This window comes from Nanorana parkeri, unplaced genomic scaffold (genome assembly GCF_000935625.1).
Source record: "Nanorana parkeri isolate BGI_ZX_2015 unplaced genomic scaffold, ASM93562v1 scaffold5, whole genome shotgun sequence".
NCBI lineage: Eukaryota > Metazoa > Chordata > Amphibia > Anura > Dicroglossidae > Nanorana > Nanorana parkeri.
The window spans coordinates 705,633-730,224 of record NW_017306273.1 but is presented as its reverse complement, the minus strand read 5'-3'; the positions used below and the strand labels follow the sequence as shown (position 1 = coordinate 730,224).

The 24,592-nt window shown below is 42.9% G+C and overlaps 1 protein-coding gene across 1 annotated transcript in view; it reads left to right on the top strand.

Moving 5' to 3' along the window:
• The window catches only part of ACOT7 (acyl-CoA thioesterase 7), a 130,478-nt gene extending 106,126 nt beyond the window's left edge, over positions 1-24,352 (top strand). Inside the window, exons 10-11 of the mRNA XM_018576546.1 lie at positions 6,049-6,233; positions 23,957-24,352. Coding sequence (XP_018432048.1) covers positions 6,049-6,233; positions 23,957-24,061 — 290 coding nt within the window. The 3' untranslated portion in view covers positions 24,062-24,352. The remainder of the gene's footprint in view (positions 1-6,048; positions 6,234-23,956) is intronic.
• Positions 24,353-24,592: the final 240 nt, after the last annotated feature.

The window sequence follows — 24,592 nt, the reverse complement described above, 5'->3', positions numbered from 1 at the left end:
TTAGCACAGATGCAAACAAAACATTTGTATACAAACTGTAAATATTGAAAAAAAACTTTAAAAAGTAGCTAAGGAGAGGAAGGTGTTAACAGGGCTAATCAGAGTTGACGAAAGTGTTAAATAGGAAAAACTTTATTTGTAAAAGAACCTTTAATTTGCTTATAAACACTAAAGGACATACAATGTAACACTATTGTTCAACTGTATTTATGAATGCTTTTGGTCCCCATTTGCACTGCACCCTTCAAATATAGACAACTTATTTCACCAGCAGGATGGGGACAGCATTGGAAAGCCCCCCTGGGAGTACAAGGTACAGGGCCATCCCTACAATGAGGAAGCCTATAATGAGGCAACATCTGATTGGGTCACAGCTGCTGCCCCCTTTCCGGCCAGAGCGTCCCAGGGCTAAGAGCTCACTGATGTCACTGGTTGCCCGGAGCTAAGTGGGATGCTCTAGCTCTCCCCCCGTAACGTGCACCGCCAGCACTCCAACACCCCCCCCCCCCCCCCATGGCTCAGGCGGTGTAAATTATAGGGACACCCCTGATTGATGAGGTACACTCAGAATGATTACCTGGTTAAGCAATTTACTTTACCATTAATAGAACATTATCTAATTTAATAATAATAATTTTTTGGGTGTCCAAAGTTCAGCTTTAGCAGAAGTCACCAATCCCCATAAATATTTCTATATAATTATAACAATGACTATTCTGGAAGAGGATAAAGCCTCTTCCGCATTCTACCCAAGAATCCCCTGCAACTGTTAATATAAAGTGTGCTCTGCTTTATCATGGCCCACTCCGCTCCCATGTCCCCTGAGCCAAAAGTACCACATTATTTCAGAGTCTTCTAGAAGCATCTCTATCTTTCACATAACAGGCCATTTGTCCTGCACCGCTAACCATGTATAAAGTTCAGCAATGCTTTTATCCCTTTTAAAAATGAATAATGGATTTTAGGATTTTAGTATGTGACATGCCTTTCCTTTCTAATATAATCCCTTAACTTTTTAATTATGGAAACTGGCACGCACTCGTTGGTGTATGTATATATAACATTCCCCCAATGGCTGAGCCCCGTGTTTTTAAATCTTTCATACGATAATTAATTTACAGCAAGGTTTGGCAAGCAAGAATCCTCTTATTGTGGCTGTAGTACCGGGAGGCTGATGGAAAAGTGCGAGAAGGATAGGAGGATGGCACAGATCGCTGCTTCTACATATACTCAAATATCCAAGAGATTTTTTTATTTTTTTTATTTCTTTATTTATTTTGACATTTCCGGCTTAGCAAATTCTTCTTTTATGCCTCATGCAGCGTTCTTTTTTTAGGCAGTATAGTATGTTAGTAAAGAGCTACAGTGTTGCGCAATTTGTGTTGTGATGCCTATTGAATGGTTTATAAAACATGAAACAAATATTTGTATTTGGCAATCATTTAAAATCCAGTGCATTGTATGGCTTGGGAGCCCCCTTACCTAATTATTATTATTATTATACAGGATTTATTTAGCGCCAACAGTTTGCGCAGCGCTTTACAATATAAGGAAGACATTACAATCACAATACAATTCAAGACAAGATGGTAAAGAGGGCCCTGCCCCTGAGGGCTTACAATCTAAAAATAGCTGCAGTGGACGACGTCTCCATTTTGTTTGCGCTTTTTAGTTTTCTTTCTTTGTGCATTTTTTAAAAATATGGTTAAAGAAGAGAACTCCAGGATTTTGTTTTTACTAGCCCTTGCATGTGGGGCTACACCTGCACTGCAAGGGTTAAGTGCTTGTGTCTAGGTTAAAAAAAAAACCAAAGATATACTCACCCGAAGCTCCGAGCCGGCTTCTTCTTAGACTGAGTTGGACTTGATGGACTTAGGTCTTTATTCAACCTCAAATACTATGTTCCTTGCAACGTCTCTTCCCCTCTCCAGTGATCTAAGGTCCCGTAAGGGCCCATTCACACCACATCCATGCCAGACCAGATTGTTTCCGGACCCCAGATGCATCCTAATGTATTCTTATTTCAGGCCCCTGTTGACACCAGCACAGTCTGTTCCAGACCAGAAAAATACTGCATGTCTCATTTTGTCTGGTCTGGAATGCATGACACATAAAAAATGCATGCATTTTAAGCAAACAAAAATACAGCTGCAGAACGCAGTAAAATAACTGAGAAAACATTGCAAAATGCAATGCACTGCGTTCCAGATCTGGTCCGGAAAATGGTTGAACCTGCCCTTAATCATCAATGTCTATACACAGTGTATAGATGTGAGGATGCTGAGGAAGATACAATTCTGCAGAGAGGAGGAGACAGACTGGAGGGAGCAATGTGACAGCTGGCCGGCTCGGAGCTTCGGGTGAGTATAACTTTGTTATTTTAGCACCTAGACACAAGCAAGCACTTAACCCTTGCAGTGCTGGGGTAGGCCCACTACAAGGGTTAATAAATACAAATTCCTGGAGTTCTTCTTCTTTAACCTGGTGATCCTGCAAATTATATTTTACCTGTCAGGGTGTCAATGCTCACTCACTTCACTGTATCTATAGAGTGAGCTATGGTTGTTACCCTGGCACAGGACTTCAAACAGGTCTTCCTCTCTTTGTCTTCATTACATGGGAGGGATTCATAGTATACAGAAAATTGCGGAGATAACGTTGTTTGCGATTTTCAGTTCAATTCTCAGGAAGTGACAAGGACACGGCATTTCCGGCAAGATCAACAGCTGTGTTCTGTACTTGCTGAAAATGTTCTGAAAAAGAAAAGAAATTAAGGCAGCAGCCACATCTACTTGTGAGCTGTAATATATGACATTTTTGTTCTCGGGTTTAGATGTCCTTTTATATGTCAAAAATTGAATCATGAGAGGAGAGTAGAATAAACGTGATGACTTAAAGGAGAACTATGAGGTGAGGGTTTTCACTCACCTCATAGTTCTAGCCGACCTGTGACAATGAGACTGTCACATGTCGGCTCAGTAGATCGGGAAGTGAGCGAACACATACCAGGTTCCCTCACCTCTCGATCCTGTCACGGCTCTCTGCCGTGACAGGGGAGGGGCTGGATTCCCCCCTCCCCGCTCCGATCTGCCAGCGCTGAATGGCGGAACGGATGGGGCGGGTACAGCTGACTCTGCATCCAGATAGGCAGAGCCAGCTGTCAGTCACGCAGCTGGGCGGATCCCGGCATTATTGTCGGGATCCGCTTCAGCTGCGGCGTCTCAGTATACCGCGAGCAGCAGCTTGCGGTATACTGCAGCGTCTCAGTTACTGCAGCGTCTCAGTATACCGCGAGCTACAGCTCGCGGTATACTGAGCCTAGAGTGACGGGGGACGCTAGTTTGTGTCCTCCCGTTACCCTAAGGAGAACTATGGGGGAAAAGACTTAACCCCATAGTTCTCCTTTTTAAAAAGGATCTGTCATTTTAGAATTTCCTATTGAAGTCAGCTTGATTAAGGTTATGAAACGTCCTCGTCTGCTTGGACACACAGGGCTATTTTCAGTGACTGGTCTCTTTAGAAGCTACTGCTGCCTGGCATGGGGCCAGACTCCAGCCACTAACATTCTTGCATGAGATTGTGTGCGGTATAATATCATATATTGCATTTGAAAGCTATTAGAGCCCAGTTTTTTAAAGCGGCCCATTACACTCAAAAATCTAATTCTACCAATGCATCCCTCTATGTATGATGATGAATAATAACATAGACATGTCAGGTGTTAAATGCTGTGATTATGAAATACTTACACTTGCAGAGCATTCACTTCCTGCTTTAAAAGGGCAAAATGACTTCAGTTTGCCAAAGCAATGCTTCCTGGCATTGCCTTGTCATCAGCAGAGCATTGCTGGGAAATCTCATCTGTGATCTCAGGGAAAGGCATTCTCCTCCCCTGAGATGATGTGCATGTCACATGTCCTAGTCACATGTGCCATAAATCCAGGAAGTAAAAGGAGAGCTAGTAATCTGCCCTTAGTAAACATGGCCACTGTCTGAAGACTGGGGAATAAAAGAGAAATAAGGAATGCAAAGAATACAAAGCCGGCAATTATCTAGATGTATGTGTTTGTAGATTGTCCTTACTAAACATTTCTAAAGGTGTCTTTGTTGTTATTTTAAAGATAAGGGTAAAGGTCCACTTTAAATATTAAAATAAAGGAAAAGTTTGGCTTTAAAGCTGAACTCTGGGCAGATAGAAAAACACAAATGAATGCAGCTCTGCATTAATTAATACATCAATAGATACTAGTGAAAGTGCCAAAATGTTCCTTGGTATCAGTTTCTTCATTCCTCAGCAGAGCGGCATTCAATCTGAAAGGGGAAGGGAGGGGTATGACCAATTAGGTGTGCTGCATGCAAATTGGCTGACAAGGAACATGCTGATTGGAGAAGAGATCAAACTGGGCAGTAATTACCTCATTAGTCTTCCATTACTCTGTCACTGTCCAGTCTAATGCTGAGGGCTGGGATAGGCCCACTTCTTACCTTAACTGAGTGTGCTGTGTGGCAGGGCTGTGCACATCTCAGGACTAGATGGAGGGAAATTCAAACCGTTTGGCAGGTAAAACCGCTCCTAGATATGTTTTTCATCTGTGGATGTAGCTGTTTGGCTGGAGTTCAGCTTTAAATGTTTAGTTTTGTGAGATGCCTATGAGGAAAGGAGAAACTAAAGGCATATCTAATGATTTGAGAAATGTTTAATGAAAAATAAAAGTTTGATTCATAAGAAGCACTTTGCAATAGTTAAAGCTAAACTGCAAGTACAAAAACGTTCATTTAAATATATTCCTCAGTAGCCACAAAGGATATAAATCAACTTTGGGTGTGCCAAATGGCTGCAAACCAAGAAATTATCACTGTGCTGTACCCACTACAGGCTGCCTACAGGAACTACAGGATGGGGCGGAGACAAGACCAGTCACCCTGTGCAAGGAGGGAGAGCAGCAGTGAGCATTCTATATTACAGGAGGGGGCGGAGACAAGACCAGTCACCCTGTGCAAGGAGGGAGAGCAGCAGTGAGCATTCTATATTACAGGAGGGGGCGGAGACGAGACCAGAGCAGCAGTGACCTACAGGAACTACAGGAGGGGGCGGAGACAAGACCAGTCACCCTGTGCAAGGAGGGAGAGCAGCAGTGAGCATTCTATATTACAGGAGGGGGCGGAGACAAGACCAGTCACCCTGTGCAAGGAGGGAGAGCAGCAGTGAGCATTCTATATTACAGGAGGGGGCGGAGACGAGACCAGTCACCCTGCACAAGGAGACAGAGCAGCAGTGACCGGTCTTTATTAAAGGAGGGGGCGGAGACAAGACCACTCTGCACAAGGAGAGAGAACAGCAGTGACTGGTCTTTACTACAGGAAACTCCAAGTGCCGCACTGGATTACTGCACAGATCTGAAAGAAATACACAAAGCTCACCAAGATTCCAGGAAGAATACACATGACTCTTGTATGAGGACAATATTTGTTTACCCCAGTTCAGCTTTAAATAATTATTGCATACAATTGAATAACAATTGCACAACTTTGCAACATTTTAAGTACATTAACTGAATGTTTTGATGTTTTTGAACAAATATTTTTTTTTTATTGGAGTCTGGTGGGCTGAGTCAGCCCCTAGCTTCTTAAATGCCTTGGATACTCCAACAGCAGGATCTCCTGCCCTAGTTTCCGACTCTTTTGGGTGATCCTGCCCACCTTTTGTGTGTCCCAGATCCTCCATAATATGAAAAAAATAAAAAGCCCCTCACATTGAGTACAACAGGTGTGCAGACCGTGGAGCTTAAAAGTAATTACCCCGAGAGATAGACAAGACTGTCAGCTTGCTTGACTGAACTATCTATTCTGGCTAAACGGACCCTGGAAGCCAAAGTCCAGTAGCACAGTGGAAAATAATGAAGCATTGCATGAAGATTATTTTGTCCACGGTGGAGATGTTGCCAGTAATAACCCCGCAGATTTTTCCGTGAACGAGTCCTTTGTCTTACTGTTACATTAAAGAATCATTTAGTTTTGTTAAGATTAACCAATTGTCTTCTGCTACAGGTTGCATAATTACTATATCTGGTCGCATGACATTCACCAGCAACAAATCCATGGAGATTGAGGTGTTTGTAGATGCCGACACTCTGGTTGGAGATACCCAGGAGCGATATCGAGCTGTCAGCGCCTTTTTCACATACGTGTCTCTAAGCAAAGACCTCAAACCACTTCCCGTTCCTCAGCTTGTGGTAAGTACAAAGTCTACTTTCAGTGATGTGTTATTTGAAGGAATACTGCCATGTTTACGTTTTGTCTTATATTTGGATGAACATATGATCATATTTTATAGTTGGGTTTGCAGGTCTGTGGATTAGGTCTGGCCTTTAAAAACACAGGCGCTTTGTTTTCAGTTGAGTGGGGAGGGCCACCACATGTTCCCTCGGACCACCATTACAGGCTATCAGGACAATGCCAGCAGTGTATTCACTATCAGAGGGTTGTGCTGTCAGAGCAGGCAAGCAACAGCAAGTTAAGTAGGCAGGGTGGTCCCGGAAAAGACAGGGCTCTCCTGCAATCCTGATGTGTCCACCTCTCCAGTATTCGATACTGATGTGCCCATCCCTCCAATGTCCAGTGCTGATGTGCCCATCCCTCCAATGTCCAGTGCTGATGTGCCCATCTCTCCAATGTCCAGTACTGATGTGCCCATCTCTCCAATGTCCAGTACTGATGTGCCCATCTCTCCAATGTCCAGTGCTGATGTGTCCATCTCTCCAATGTCCAGTGCTGATGTGCCCACCCCTCCAATGTCCAGTGCTGATGTGTCCATCCCTCCAATGTTCAGTGCTGATGTGCCCATCCCTCCAATGTCCAGTGCTGATGTGCCCATCCCTCCAATGTCCAGTGCTGATGTGCCCATCCCTCCAATGTTCAGTGCTGATGTGCCCATCCCTCCAATGTCCAGTGCTGATGTGCCCATCTCTCCAATGTCCTGTGCTGATGTGCCCATCTCTCCAATGTCCAGTGCTGATGTGCCCATCTCTCCAATGTCCAGTGTTGTTGTGTCCTTTCTTCCATTGTTCAATGCTGATGTGTCCATGTTCAATGCTGATGTATCCTTCCTTCCAATGCTGATGTGTCCACCTCTCCAATGTTCTGTACTGTTGTGCCCATCCCTCCAATGTCCTGTGCTGTCGTGTCCTTTCTTCCAATGTTCAATGCTGATGTGTTTATCTCTCCAATGCTCTTTGCTGATGTGTCCATTCCTTCGAAGTTCAGTGCTACTGCTGATGTCTCCACCCCTCCAATCTCCAATGCTAAGAGTGAGCTCAATGATTGCTGGACCCTGCTGCCTCTGGTCACTGCTTTATACACATATACAAACTTGGCGCATTGGCTCCTCATTTACATAAGTGTGTTTATTTTTTAATAAACTGTTATTGCCCCGACACAGTATTCTTTATGTTCTGAGTTATCACTGACGGTTCCATCAGCAAAGTTGGCCACACGTGGCTAGATTTGATTTGTCAGATCAGCAAACTTTACTTTCCCTTGCATTGTACAAGAGCCTAACTGTACAATCTATTTAGAATATATCCACTCCACCCCAACTTATGCAAATAAACCCTTATCCTTAACCATACTTAAACCTTATCCTTAAGATTCAATCTGTTACAAAAACTGTGTGTGTATATCAGATATGGACATCATGGAAGGGGAGGGCGCAGTTTGTCCTCTTCCACCCAGACATAGGATGACCTTGTCCCGGAACTGCCTGTAACTAAAATATCACTTTTGTATGCACCGGCCCTTTAATTAAATGTCACTGCTCTAGGATCTGCTAGGAGTGTTCCTTCCAGAAGCGGGTTTTGAATCTTAGAATTATACCCCCGCCCCCATTGCTATCGTTTGCATTTCATAAACAGCATAAATTATTAAAGAGAAGCAGATAAGACACGGGATGGCTGTCGTGTTTTCATAATACAAATATATTGTGGTTATAAATAAGCCACAGAGCACTTCATTAAAATTCACCACGCACGGCTCCAATCTTTCACATGCAGCAGCTCAGGTGTAGCAGATGAGATACCACCGTGAATCCTTACAACTAACAGTCTATGGCAGATTGCAATTGCTTTCAGTTACAGATCTTAATGGTCAGATTTGTTGATTTAGTAATAAATAGTCTCTGAATTATATATGATATGGATTCCTCAATGTATGTAGCACAGGTTTAATATCCTTTGTCATTTTGATTTACGTTGATAAAGGAGCTTTCTTCTTTAATGCACTTATCCGATCCCCCAGGAAACTGGTATTTGTAAAAGAGGACAGGTCTTGCTTGATCGGGTTTCAAGCTGACATTTAATCTACTTGCATGTGGCCTGTACTGGTTCCTCCTTTACCCATTCATTAACATGCTAATGAAATTATTAAATAAAACCTTCCTGATTGTATTACATTATTTTAAACCCAGTGATGTTATCACTGGTTCACTGTGCTTCTCTATACAATGCCAGCATATTATAACTGGTGGGAGGGTGCTGTACATAGCTTCCTGATAACAGCAAGAGTCATACAAACGTTAAAGTCACATGGACATCTCTTCCCCAATTATTGGGCTTTCGATATGCCAAGCAGAGGGAACCACAGCCCACCTTTATGAATGGGCTGTAAAATGTGGGGCACGCTGTGTGTAGTGGAGTAAACTGAAGAGCGAGGAGCAATTAACATGATTTATATATAGGCAGCTTAATTGCATATTTAGCAGTTTGCCTGGAGCTCTGCATTAAATATACAGTATAGGTCCACTTCATAGCAGGGAGGAAGTGGTTTTGCGAGATGGAAAGGGGGGAATGAGAGGTATTTAGGAAGAATTTCCTAAAATATGTACTATAGACCCGACACTCATCCGAGAATCATTGGCAGCTCTTTTTAAGGAAAGTCAGCTCATAAAATAGCCCTTTTTAGGCAAAATGAGTATATTTGAACATTTCATAACGTGCAGCGTAAATGTCATGTACGTGCATCATTTTTCAGGATGCTGATTGATGAGTGAAATATCTCAGAGGAGAAGCGGTCCTTTTCAGGCCCGACACTATCTTTGACATACGAGCCATAGACATCATTTACTTCTCCAGTGATTAAAGACTCATTAAACTAAAGTTTCTGTCTGACTTTTTTTTTTTTTTCCAACCCAAAATCTCTTGTTCCAGGTACCTGGTAGGATCTAGGAAAAGAACTCGTTTACATGCACTATTTTAGGAAATGATTGTAATGGAACATTGGTCATTAGCCTGTTCTCGTCTCTAATTATAGAATACGAACATTGAAGCGCGAGGCCTGTGAAAAATGATGCACGTACATGAGATTATTGCATAATATCTCTGAAATAAAGGTACTCATAAATATTAAACGCTGGCTGGAAGGGCTATGGAACAGTACCTATAAATAAAGGAAAACATTTAGGGACCGGTCTCAGCGCACGGGTATCGATCAAGAGGCTTTTTTTTCCCCCCTCAATCAATCTCTATGAGATTTATTCGGGCTGTGTAGTGAATTGGTGCAAGGGACAATAATGAGAGGAGGCAGTCGGATTTAAATGTGTAGTGGTTATATTTTTTTTTTTCTTATAGCAAGGACCAAAAGAATATTAAGAAAAAAAAGGTCAGATAAATATGAACTAGCCATCAAGATGAGCCGTCTCGTGTTTTCCAGAAAAGCTCCTTCAAAATAAACAGCCTGTTGTTGATGTAGCTCAAGTTGACATTCACAGACACAAGAGAGTTTAAAATGGAATTGTCAGGTCCTCGGTGATCAAATCAACACTATCCCCAAAGTGCAGACACAGTGTGGCACATGTCTGTAGTTTTCTTAGTAACTAAACTTGTTTTTCCGGCGTGCCTGGGAGCACCACTGATCCTGGACACACTTTGTAGGACTTTAAGGTCTAATCTTGAGAGGCTCAAAGACTCAAAGTATTATTCAACAACCTATTATGAGGAGCTTCTTTTGGCCATTTAGGGTCTTGCAGTGGACTTTTGGATGTTTGAGGGATTAATTCCAGAAGAGTTCCCTTTTGCCACTCTGTTGCTCAACCCAGATACTTTGTTATCTTATGTCTGCTGGCATTTCGTGGTAGATGTCTGCCCAAGTGGTACATGTCTGTATGTTTGTTAATCGCTGAACTATTTTCTGATTGCCAGGGAAGTGCCACTGATCCTGGACACACTTTGTAGGACTTTAAGGTCTAATCTTGTAAGGCTTCAATGTGAGGGCCTCTATAGGCCAGTTAGTCTTGTGTTGGACTGTTGGGTGTTGGGTCTTAGCTCCATAGGGTACAGGACTCCCAGAGGAGTGCCTTTTTGCTAATCTGTTGAACAGCCCAGACTCTTTGTCATCCTATGCTTGTTGGCATCTCGAGGATTAAAGTGACACTAAACTCAGGAGTTGAATCTCAAAAATGCATTCAAGTACCTTAACTATTAACAATAAATGTATCTTATTTGGGCATCACTCGGCTGTAGATCCTCAAATCATTTCTGAATTGGTGCTGACACTGTCCTTCCTTCTGGAGGGTGACTACGTTTGTTCCCCATGGTCCCTGTGTGTGTTGTAAAGTAGTCACCGCTCCAAGCTCACTCCCATGGTGGACTTCAATCTCATGTTTAGCTTACTAATTTGTGTTGAGATTGTTGTCCATCATGGGAACTTTACCTTACAACATACACAGGGACTTTTGGGAACAAAAGTAGCCACCCTCCAGAAGGAAGGACAGTGTCAGCACCAATTCAGAGATGATTTGAGCATCTACAGCCGAGTGATACACAAATAAGTTGCATTATTGTTAATAGTTAAGGTACTTGAATGTATTTTTGAGATTGAACTCCCGAGTCACTTTAAGACTAAAGGCTGTAGTCATAATTGTTGCAAGCTGGCTACAAAAGTCAATCACTACCACCATCAGGATTGCAGCCCAATACTGACCATTGCATCACTAGATGTAGTTTAAAATCAAAGGAGATTTCTTTTTTAAAGTCACTTTAAGCCAATCTGATCACATTTATATCTAGTGTAAATAAATAAATAAGACTTCTTATATATTCCCTTTAACTATTGGGTATTTCCGTGAGGAATTGGATAACTCTGTAAAGATAACTCCATTATCATTACCCAGTTTGACCTTTCATACAGGATTTTACCTGCATTGTTGCAACCGGTTTTTGGAAGCCGTATATGCTGCAGCCCAGCTTTCCACATGAAAGATGTTGTGTCCTCGGGCGCTGAGGGGGAGGACGAGGGAAAGATTAGGCCAGATTATTCCAGCGATGATTTGTGACCTAGAAATTACTTTAGGGTGCCTCGAAGCGAAGGTACTGACATTTGTTAGGCTACAGCTAAGCTGGCACTCTGGCTTGCTTTTGTCCTGTGTCTCTGTCGTTTGACGTGAATTCATTGTGCCAGTGGTTTCACCACTGCGCAGCTTCCGAGACACCAACAATTAAACATTTACGCAGAGGGGTGTTTAAAAGTATACTCCCCTCAAAATTAAAAGCCAAGGCTTGAAATGCATAGAGAAAACACAAGTAATTCTACCAGGGCTTCTGCTTTTCTTCCAGGCATTAATGTATTGCACAAGTCCACGTCAATGTTAAATTGACTCCACCGCTAATAGCAGTCTGTAAATGAAAGGGCCTCCTGAAAATAATACATTGAACACTCACCTCTTCTACTCGTGCCACCTATGTCTTCCGTAGCAAAGAGAAACCATTGGCTGAAGGTTGTGGTTCCTCCCGCTGAGCCCTCCATCACTAAAGAGTGAGGGGCTGGTGGATCAAACCACTGAGCATGGGGGGGTCCAAGTGCGACAGAATATTCAGCCACCAAGTCAATGGCACAGGCAACAGGAGAGGGTGAGAATTTAATGTTGTCCTTGCAGGTAGCAATTTAATTTACGGATTGATTTTAGGGATTGTTGCATAAAAGCAGAAACTGGAAGAAGGCAGAAAAAAATGCCCATTATTTACAAAATGAGACAGAGTGGGACATCACACCAGCAACTCCTCCCTTTATCAGATGGCATTCATGGTTTCTATTAAATAGAGGACACTGCAAAGCAAGCACCTGTACTGTGCGGTCTTATTATATAACCTATAGTGCTCTGGGAGCCCTTTGTCAGTTAAAACAGTTAAAAAGGTTATACACCCAAAACAATTAAAGTTTCCAATTAAAGCTAATCTGTCAAACAAATGACTGCTCAGGCAGATAGGAGTGCTTAAAGGCAAACACCAAAAGGTACCCGGATGCAACTTTTAAGCTGAACTCCAGGCAAACAACTAAATAGGTACCTGGGAACTGTTTTGCCAGTCATGCACAGGAATCAAATCTCTATACATCCTGTCCTGATATTTACACAGTGCTGATAGACAGCAATGCCAGGTTGGGGACCTAATTTTTATCTACTGCAGTTATGCAACACAGCTAGGTCACCTCCCTGCCCCCAGCCTGCAATCAGACAGTGAAAAGGCAGCAACAGACTGAAGAGATCATCTTATTGCACATGTAATGTGTTAGCCCAAGTGCATGCAGCGGACACCTGATTGGTTCTATCTGCAAGTATGAGTGCTGGAGTACAGGGGAATTCAATAGGCTGAAATCAAGTCATGTTTATTTATTTATCTAGAGTTCAGCTTTAATTGCTCCAGAATTCTGTACAACCTGGTAGTCAGAGAATTGGACTTGGCTCCAACAAGCACTCAGTGCTGGTCAGCTGATGTTACGGGAACACCACATCTTAAACCAGCTAATGTGCTGAGAAGGTATTCTCATCCCCTCCTACTGTAAGTTCCTTGTTGTCTCTTAAAACATACTTAATGATAGCCAGGTATAGACCCTGCCCTCCCCATCTTTTTGCCATGTTCCTATAGAGTACATGCCCTCCCTATTTGAGCCTAGTGTACACGGCACAGAGGAAGAGACTTGTATCCTCTGCAGATCTACAGCACAGCAAAATCTGTTACATCTCCTTCTAAACAAACCTGCAAATTGCTGCTGCTGCTTTATAGTAAGAACCTTGTTATTCTGCCAGGTTTTGACAGATTAAAGAACATGGTTTGCAGCTCCCGGCATATCTTCCAGGGACTTATCAGGGCGCAAATGTAAATGAGCAATTTGATGGAGTTGAAGTTTCCCCGGCAGAGAGACGCAAGCAGCCCGGTCAGAGCAATTTACACCACTATGGAAAGGGAGCCAAGCTGTGAAGACAACATGCAAATCGCATGACAGCAAATGGGAAACATCTTCATAAGAATTCATAATTGTAGAGAAGACAGACGTTCATTAAAGGGAAAGTCTAATAGGTTTGATCAGTCTTATTTAGTATTATGTTCAGGTTGCACATTTGTATACTGGCTTTTTTTCAACATCTTTTTTAATTATTGGTATAAGATCTTCGTTTTTAGAAATAAATATATGAGGTGCGTTCATTAATCTGGGTTTGCAGACAATGCTAGGCTTTCTAAGGAAGCTCAGCAGTGCTTGCATGCGTGTTGGCAGCCTGTGTCTAACTAAGCCTGGCAGTGGTGAGCTCTGCTAAGAGAGAGGAAGGGAGTGTGTGTCTTCTCAGAATGGTTGTTTATGCAGCTGTATCAATAAGGTTCTGTTCACATATATGCGATTAATGATCCCGCATCGCATGTTGCAATGTTAGGTGCGCTGCAGTGCTATTAGTTACCCCAATGCACCTATCCATTGCATGTGCTTGGTATCATACCACATTGTATGGTAACCTTTTACCATGCAATGTGGTGCCATGCGAGCTTTGAAAAAAAGTATCTTTGCCTGTTCGGTTCCCAAATGTTGCCTTTCAATGTGATGTTATGACTATCCAGCGTCCGTAAAGACAGAATGGGAGACCGGTGTGCTGGTGACTTCCTCTATTTCTTTAAAAAGACGTTGCGCACACTTCTTTCAGTGTTACTTGGCTCTGGTAGGAAGTCCATTCAAAGGAATAGGCTGCCCTACCGCAGCGCACAACAACGTACCCTACAGCACCTCTGCCATGTCACAACACAGAGGTGTGAATGTGGGGTAAACGTTTAGGAGTTGTAAAGTCCCAGCAAATACTATCCTGTTATAACATCAGCATTGTAATAGAAAAACATAATGGAGTTGTTATCATAATACAATCAAGACCTGAAAAAATCCCTTTTATGTGGTGAGTGCTGCCTTCTGTCTGCCCATTACTTACCATAACTTCCTGGCTTCCCAGTGGGCTTTGCGTATGTTTGCCTGATGTGATGCAATCTCTATTTCTCTAGACTACATAGCCCATAATGAATTGCTTCCAGCAAGCAATGATGATGTTACATTTTGGGAAGTTACCCACTCCCATCTTCCTGATTGGCTGGGAAGCCGGCTCAATGCTAATTGGCAGGGAAGCTGGGAGATAGAAAATGGACAAAATGAAAACCCTATTTAGTAATATCTGCAGCACATGCTCATTTCCATGCAAATATAGAACAATTTACGGAAAAAACACCAGTGAGCTTCTAACTTCCTGTTTCAGGTGACAACACAGTATCTTTTGAAGTTAAATCCCAGCACTGCATAGTTCCTTCTGGGCTGAAGAACACCTTCCCTTCCTTAACATGGTGGGGTGGTAGTTTTGTAGTCTACCAGAGAATGCTGACAACGCTGCTTGGGGAGCAGAAATCCCTTGTTCCTTCCTTCCCCCATTTGACAGCATTGGGTCAGTCACAAGGCACAAGTGCTGTCACTTGAGGCAGAGAAAGTACGTCACATACTCACCTGTACCTGGAAGTGCCACGTATTTCACTTCACTGAACAAAGAGTGGGAGTGAGGAAAGGTGAATAGATGCTGGGGTAGGGGGGAGCGAGGTGACCCTTTTTGCTTTGGCCTTTTTATGCAAAGCTAAGGGTTACTTTACCTCGCCTGATTGAAAACAGAGTTTAATTACAAAATCCGAAAACAAGGCGTCAAGGTAGCGGAGGTTTTTCAGGAACACATAAACAGTGCGCGGTGAGCGGCAATGACAGTTGTACAATGAATCTGTTCAGATTAGGAGGGGAAAAAAAGTTGAAAGTCAGAACAAAGAAGGTGAGAATCTACAGTGTGATCTCGCCTGCTAAATATGTATGACATTGGCTAAAAATAGCTGATCACACCTCAAGGTGTTTTCAGATAGTTAATGAAGAATTTCAATGTTTTAAGCTCTGTGGAAATCAAAGCAAAGTTATACAACTGAACCTCTTCAGTACAAGAGAGATGTGTTAATCGATAAAATGCATCTCTGTTGCAGACATGGCTATGATTGAAGTCAGAGCTTAAAGTGAACATTGAAATGGAATTAAAGCCAAAGCTTATTTTTTTTTAGTTTTGGATAGAGTAAGGGAGGGTTATATCCCCTGTCAGATTAGGTTTTTTTTGCCATTTGTGTCCTATTGAGGAGATTTTCCTTCGCTTCCTGTCTGATATCCACAACAGGAAGTGAGAAGAAATCCCTCCAAAGTGAGGGAAATCCCTGGTGGTCAGCAGGGTCACCAGGACTAGTGTTCCCAATAGAAGATTTTCCATCTATCCCTGTTCTGATGACAACCCTAAATTTTGGATTTTCTTTCACTTTTAGTGATAACAGTCAACAAGAAAAAGAGAGAAGGTGAATCTCCCTAATAGGGATACAGAGAGAGAGAGTGAATCTCCCTAATGGAGATACAGAGAGAGAGGGTGAATCTCCCTAATGGGGATACAGAGAGAGAGGGTGAATCTCTCTAACGGGGATTCGGAGAGAGAGGGTGAATCTCTAATGGGGATACGGAGAGAGAGGGTGAATCTCTCTAACGGGGATACGGAGAGAGAGGGTGAATCTCTCTAATGGGGATACGGAGAGAGAGGGTGAATCTCTCTAACGGGAAAACAGAGAGAGAGGGTGAATCTTCCTAATGGGGATACAGAGAGAGAGGGTGAATCTCCCTAATGGGGATACAGAGAGAGGGTGAATCTCTCTAACGGGGATACAGGTAGCAATAAAAACTGACAGGTGTTCCACTCTATCCAAAACTAAAAAAAAGCTTTGGCTTGAGTTGCACTTTAAATCTTCATAGAGCATCTTCTGTGCAGGCCAGCCGACCAAGCAGTGCTCATAAAGCATCAGCATTGTGTAGACTTTGAAGCTCTGATACCCCCCCCCCCCCCCCCCCCTCCCATGGATATCCCATGGAATGCCTCTATGTTGGCTGTTAAGACACTCTATTGAATACTAGGAGGGTGGTGTGCATGTCGGGGTTTGCAGCCTGAAGAAGACAAGGGATCCCGAAAAGAATTTGTGCAGAGTCTATGGTATATATTGAGGCATTTATGGACCTGTGCTGCTATTATTTAGAGTAGGTTACCTTCTAAGAGAATGGTAAAAATTAGTGCCCCCGTATTTCTTGTAGTAGGTTTTCTGTACCTGAGTACCCATCTCCACCTTCATTTAAGAAGGGAGTCTTGCTCTCTCTGCTGGGGAAATTAGGTTTGGGATAAAGGGGGGTTGGGCAGAGCCAACAACTCTGGTGGGGAAAGCTCATCACTGGTGCCCCCAATGCATATAAAAAGCCAGTCTGCGATTCAGCCTGCCAGAGACCAGCTAAAAACCTTTGCAGGATATCCACTGTATCAGACCAGTAAAGCTGCAGATAGCCAGTTCCTCCTAACTATGCTAGACTTCATCAGCTAACACTAGATGGACTTGTCATCAGAACAATACTAAAGAAGTCATGAATCTGTCATTGAAGTGGTCCTGCTGAAACAAAATATGGCCACCAGGCAACTAGACTATCATAAAAATGAAAGGTGACGGGGGGCCATTTACTAGAGTCCCTAAGGGATATAAAAAGTTTGTGGGTGATTCAGGGTGCCAGCATCCAGCCAAAAACTGAAAGAAGGCTTTCCCTTGAGGCCGACCCCAGGAGCTGGACTGTACTGAACCAGTAAAACTGTAGATATCCAGTTCTTCCTAACTATGCTAGGCTTTCTCAGATGGAACACTCAGATGCAACACTAGATGGACCTGTCATTATTAAAGTAGTCATACATCTGTCATTTTAGTGGTCCTGCTGAGACATAATATGGCCACCAGTCAACTAGACTAAATTACAGCCACCAGTCAACTACACTATCACAAACTGAAGAGTAAATTCCGATAGAGACAAACTGTGGGCACTGCTCTATACTGGACTAGTAAAGCTGTGAATAGCCAGTTCCTCCTAGCTGTGCAAGATACCAGACTTCCTCCCCAACACTAGAGCAGTGGGCCTGCCACTAGAGCATCATTAAGACAGTCTTATATGACAGAGACTGGGGACCAGTCACTTGTACTGGCAGAATACAAATAATCGGCTAGACTGGCGTAATCTGAAATCTGTGTGAGTAAGCCAAGTGTGAATTTCTTTGACTCATATGCCTGGTGGCAATAATTGGAGTAATATTCTTGTCCCTGTCACCCTTCTTGCCTGCTGTTTGGCTTTCGGGGGAAGGGTCACTGATAGTTCCAGTGAGTTTGCTTAGTCTTTGACTAACTGTGCTGTGCTTGGGATAAGATATCTCATGAACATATTAGAAATACTGAATTATATAGTAACACCATCAGAAAATAGACTGTCACTTTTGCTGATTACCTATCCTTTAAAGTGAATCTGCAGTTCCAGCCTACAACAAGCTGGACACTTCGACTGCCTGTTCCCCGGCCAATCAGCTGTTTAAACTGACCAACTCCAAGGCTGCTACCACACTCACATTTGAGGTCATCTTTGAGATAGGGGTCCAGGTTGATCTCGAAAGATGGAATTTGCAACCTCTATTCAACTCCTGGTTTGCTATTGTACATACTATTCACCTTTTCTATCAGCTATTGATTGTATTTGATGCTTATTCTCTATACACTGCCTGGCCAAAAAAAAAAGTCACACTAATATATTGTTGGACCACCTTTAGCTCTGATTACGGCACACATTCACCATGGCACTGTTTCGATAAGCTTATACAATGTCCCAACATTTATTACCATCCAGAGTTGCATTCATTTTTTACCAAGATCTTGTAGTGATGATGGGAGAGTCGGGCCACTGTGTCAAGTCTTCTCCCGCACATCCCAAAGATTCTCAATGGGGTTAAGGTCTGGACTCTGTGGTGGCCAATCCATTTGTGACAATGATGTCTCATGCTCCCTGAACCACTCTTTCACAATTTGAGCCCAATGAATCAAGGCATTGTTATCTTGCAATATGCCCAATGTGCCATCAGGGAAGAAAAAAATCCATTGGTGGAAAAACCTGGTCATTCAGTATATTCAGGTGGGCAGCTGCCCTCATTTTTTTGGGCACTTAATGTTGCTGAATTAAATCCAAGTGGTGTTTTTTTTTTGACATGCTATATCGCTATATACACTTACACACACCAGATTATTATGACCACCCCATCAGTACTTCGTTGGGCCACGAGATGTCTACACGAGATGACTTCATTGGGCCACCTCGTGACTCCACGAGATGTTGAAAGGTGATGCGAGGAATCTGTCACTGCACTGTTGCCCTTCTGTTGTCTTGTACCAGTCTTGCCCCTCCCCCGTTCTGCCCTAACATTGACTAGTCGCACGCGGTCACAATTCGCACGTTCAGACCTAGATTTTCGGCTGACAGTCCAGTCTTTAAACACTTTAACAATGAGCCCCTCTTGAACATTTAACTAATTCTGGTGTTTTGCTGATACTCGCTTTATGGCTCCGAGCGCCAACAATCATCCCACGTTCAAAGGCTGTTAAATCGTGTTGCTTATCCATATCTTCAGAAAAAAATCACTTCTGCTGTCGTGGGAAACAACCTGCTTCCCTATTTATAATGGTCTGGCCCTCTACCAACTTCAGCGCAAAATTATAGCTAATTTGCCTACAAACGTCAGGTAGTCATAATAATCTGGCCACTCAGTGTATGTATAGCGACATTTCTTTCTTGAAAGTTTTTTTTTTTTATTCTCAACAACATGTATGGGTATTTCTTAATCATCTATGTGTCCTCTTGTAAAATCATGAGACATTGCTCTACATGATCATTTTTGGGCATTGGGACAGCCTGTTACAATATAGCACCCCTTAAAATGTATTCTCTTCTCCATTGTAACTGTAAGGTATGAGAGGAACATACCATATGTGCTACCACGCTAGGACCACACTAGGATCTGCTTGGCTTTTTCTGGCTTGATACATCCTGGCCTAAGACACACAATTTATGCTGCATACAGGCTACAGCTGGGAGCCCCCTTTAAAGGTTCAGCGTGACAGTTGCTTTAGTTTTGTAAATTTTTTTCTCTGCTCCCAGATTTTCCATTCTTCCAAAACTGAAATCAGCTTTCCAGCGCCAGGAATATTTGGCGCAATGTATTAAACAGATGCAGCATTTTTGCCTGAAGGTATTAGAGGGAGCAGCTTCCTCCAGAGACAAGATGCAGATAAACCGCTTGGTTTTAACGGTGTGATTATTACTCAAGCTTCATATTTGGGATTCTTAAATGTTTTTTTTACATTCCATGATCTCCCGTAATACTTTTTCATTTTTATCCAAGCGAAAAGCAATGCAAATATTTGTCCTTATTGAACCTCATGAACAGGAAAAAATAGAAGCCAAACAGCTCCTTGCTGTACAAAAATAAAACAAAAAATATAAACATTAATTTCATAATGGAATAGATGTAGGAAGGAGCCCAAACACATCCTGTAGCTGGGGGTCAGAACCCTGAGAGCCTCAAGATTGCATATTATCTGTTCTCCAAATGGCAACTGGTAGGAGATCAAGGATAAATGGATTTTAGGTTAGTTTTTCACCTACGTACATTATATTAAGTAGGGATGCACCGATACCACTTTTTTAAGACCGAGTACGAGTACCGATACTTTTGATCAAGTACTCGCAGATACCAATTACCGATACTTGTTCTTAAAGGGACAGGTCACATTGTTTCTAAAACAATACAAACTAATGCTTTGTCACTTTCTTATTATATTATGATTCATGAGATGACAAGGGAGCATGACGCCGGCTTCCCGGCCAATCAGAATGCTGGGCACTGCGTCATTACACGGCGCCCGGCTTCCTGATACAGGAAGTACTCGTGCTAGGTATCGGAGCATTTGGGCGAGTACGAGTACTCAACCAAATACTTGGTATCGGCACCGATACCGATACTAGTATCGGTATCGGTGCATCCCTAATAAGTTCTTCTCCTGAGTCCTGCTATTGTAGATGTGTATTTTAGGTGCGCTGGGCTTACCGAATGGACCAAGATAGGGTGATCCAAGTTCTGAAATTCTCCACTGACTGGTATCCCAAAAGGAGCTCTGGAAACATCTATACGGTATTGGGATAATGAGATAATTGGATACGTCTAGTAGAGTTTTGTAATATAATGTAAATGTATATTGTTAAATACTATATAAAGATAGAAGTCCAATACATTTTGGGGGCTCACAACTCCCCCTTTTCAGGACTAGAATACAGCTTTCCCAGTTCTAATGAAGGGGGAGCTGTGAGCCCCTCAAACAGGTTGGCTTTCTACCTTTATATTGTATTTATACTAAAAACCCTACTAGACTTATCCAGTTAATGTGGTGCTCCCATTCTTCTAATGATTTATATAGAGCACATTCACACCCATCCCTGCCCACAAGGAGTTTACAGTCTAATGACCCTATTTCACATGCATACAGGGCCAGTTTCGACAGGAGCCAATTTTCGCTCCAGCATGTCTTTGGAGTGTGGGAGGAAACCCATGGAAGCACTGACAGAACACACAAACATAACCACTAAACCACTGTGCTGCCCACAATACTTTATAAATCCCCACTATTGGTTAATGAAGCTGCCCGTCATAGTGACAGCCCAATAGGAAAAGTGTGGGAGGGGCTAGGTCAATTGATGTTGACATAATGGAGCACCCCATCACTCTGAAGCTGTGAGGAGACAACCCTGAGAGGGCACCAGGCCAACAGTCATCAAAGGGGACCTTACTCTTCTTAATTATATCTCTTCACATTCCTCAACCCTCCATATTACAAAACTGCAGATAGTTTCAGCTTTTTTTGTTGGGGGAGTAATACCTCTTATTTCCTTCTTCGTCACCTAGGCAATAATCACGTATGCTGGATCACCCGCAGCATCCTGGTTTATTCACATCATATCTCCCAAAAGGCTGCAGGCGGTAACTTGGAAGTATTGCAAGATCTCAGCTTGCTTAGATGACAGCTGTCATGTTTAGCACACACACACGCGCAGGATCTAGCAGTGTTTTATCAGGGGTGTAGCTGAAGTACTGCTGGATCCAGCACATGCATGTGCTAGACATTGAAGCTGTCATCTTAGTGCAGAATGGTTGCTTTGCCTGGAAAAGGGTGACTTGCATTACATGTTTTCATCTAGGGGGGGAGCTGGGTTTTTTAGCAACTAGAAAGTAATCATCTCTACAGTTAATAAAGTTAATATGTAGTTTTCTTAAAGTTTCTAAATACACGATATTGCCAAAAGTATTAGGACGCCGGCCTTTACATGCATATGAACTTTAGTGGCAACCCAGTCTTAGTCCGTAGGGTTCAATATTGAGTTGGCCCACCCTTTGCCGCTATAACAGCTTCAACTCTTCTGGGAAGGTGTCCACAAGGTTTAGGAGTGTGTCTATGGGAAAGTTGGACCATTCTTCCAGAAGCGCATTTGTGAGGTCAGGTACTGATGTTGGACGAGAAGGCCGGGCTCGCAGTCTCCGCTCTAATTCATCCCAATCGGGTTGAGGTCAGGACACTGTGCAGGCCTTTGCCCAACCCCTGAAAAACAACCCCCCCCCCCATAATCCTCCCTCCACCAAACTTTACACTTGGCACAATGCAGTCAGGCAAGTACCGTTCTCCTGGCAACCGCCAAACCCAGACACGTCCATCGGATTGCCAGACAGAGAAGCGTGATTCTTAACTCCAGAGAACGCGTCTCCTCTTCTCTAGAGTCCAGTGGCGGCGTGCTTTACACCACTACATCCAACGTTTTGCATTGCACTTGGTGATGTAAGTCTTGGATGCAGCTGCTCCGCCATGGAAACCCATTCCATGAAGCTCTCTATGCACTGTTGTTGTGCCAATCTGAAGGCCACACAAAGTTCGGAGGTCTGTAGCTATTGACTCTTCAGACAGTTGGCGACTTCTGCGCACTGTGCGCTTCAGCATGCGCTGACCCCGCTCTGTCATGTTACGTGGCCTACCACTTCCTGGCTGAGTTGCTGCTGTTCACAGTTGCTTCCACTTTGTTATAATACCACTAACAGGTGACCGTGGAATATTTAGTAGCAAATTTCTCGGGTGAACTTATTGCACAGGTGACAACCTATCACATTACCACGCTTGAATTCACTGAGCTCCTGAGAGCGACCCATTCTTTCACAAATGTTTGTAGAAACAGTCTGCATGCCAAGGTGCGTGATTTTATACAACTGTGGCCATGGAGGTGATTGGAACACCTGAATCCAATGATTTGGAGGGGCGTCCCAATACTTTTGGCAATATAGTGTATGTGAATGTCATTAGATTTATGTAAATAAACTTACCAGTGTGGGTTTAAGCTGAAGCAATAGCAATTAGGGACTTAATAATAGACCAATGTGTATTCTTCCTTGAATCTTGGTGAGCTTTGTGTATTTCTTCCAGATCTGTGCAGTAATCCAGTGTGAAACTTGGAGCTTCCTTTATTAAAGACCGCTTACTGCTGCTCTCTGTCCATGTGCAGGGTGACTGGTCTTGTCTCCTCCCCCTCCTGCAGTTTTCTGCAGACAGCCTGTAGAGGGTGGGGCCTGCTCTGCCCCTCCCACAGCTCTGCTTTCTTCACAGGTTAGATTAGAAAGGATGTTGACGGCACGGCCTGGTGTCCTGTAAGTTATTAGAAGCTGCAAACCTACAAAATAAATCCATAAAACTGAAGCATCACACACATCATATCAGTATTAACTTGTAAATACCTGAAAATGTGCACCCGCTAAAAATAATCTCTAGCTTCCATGTAAAATTAATTTTGGGTCGGCCTGCCAGGGTTAATCTCATTGTCTTTTTACAACCCAACGTTTCTATTTTCTTATTCGAAAACCACTTTAAATAAATTCATGAAGCAACGTGATCTATATTTGAAGTCAGCCTGCTTCTTTGATTATGCAGAAGATGGGAAAAGTCATGGTGATGGCTCTTCTCCACCTCCTGAAATGTTATATTATTTATGTAAAGGCTTAGGTTGTAGAGTACATCTCTTTCTAAAGCGCACGGCGGCCAGCTGTGCCACATGGCATGCCGTACAGATCTGCAGTCCTCCTGCCTCTTCTATGTGCTTTTGTGTTAAACAGGCAGCAGGTACGTCCTCAAAGCCTTTGTATGAAGCTAGCCATAGAGCCACTGTGCAATAATAGAACACCTATGCCATAAATATGCAGTGTTGTCTCAGACAACACTGGGGGATTTCCCATCACTTCCTGTTGTGTCTCTGAGAAGAACAGGATTTTTCTCTCCAGCAGTAAAAACCTGACCTGATTTCAACTCACTTCCTGTCTGACAGGTGTCAGTCAAAACAGGAAGTGATGGGAACATTTTCTCAACAGAAGAAAAACACAGCAATACAAATAATCTTTTAGGTAAAATAAAACCTAATTTAACCCTTCCCTATTTTACCGAAAAGATTATTTGTATTGCTGTCTTTTTCTTCCGTTGAGATTTTCCCTTCACTTCCTGTTTTGACTGACACCTGCCAAACAGACAGGAAGTGAGTTGAAATCTCCCAAACAGACACTGAGAGCAATAAAAAAAAAAGCGAAACCCAATCTATCCAAAATTATTATTTTTTTTCATTCACTAGCACCCCTGTACAATAAAAACTGATGTTTTTCTTTTGTGTTTTAATGTAGCTGGAGACCGAAGAAGAGAAGAAACGGTTTGAAGAAGGAAAAGGGCGTTATCTGCAAACCAAAACCAAGAGACAAATGAAGAGCCAGTCCCTGACCCAGCAATGAATGATCTACGATCCAGCCTGGGAACACACAGATAAGGCCTTAAACAAAACGCCAGGCCAAACCGATCACTAAAAATAGGGTTACGTTGATGTATTATTTAAGGTTAATTTATGCCGTCGTTTGTGCGCCAATACGGAACGTATCTATCAGTGGGAACGTATTGTGTGTGTAATGAGCACTTGTAGAAATTAGACAACACTCAGTAGATAGCAGTAGTCAGTAATAAGATAATGAGATAGTTGTGTCCTGTCTTGGGCTCTGTCATACGGGTGTCCCTGCCCAGTCCGTCCGCTATGGGATGATATGTAATGCGGAGTAAGAAATGCGTAAAGATAATGTTTGTGAATAAATACATTTCAGAGCCACATGACTGAGATCGAGGAACAGACAGAAAAATGGGAACAACTTCTTCTCTGTGGCTCTCAAGCTTCCCCTAAGTCTAGTATTCTGCGTGCACAGGACACTGTTGTTTCCCTACGTGCTTTCCCAGCAGCTTACCTACACTGTGCAGCATTCTGGTTATGACCCAAC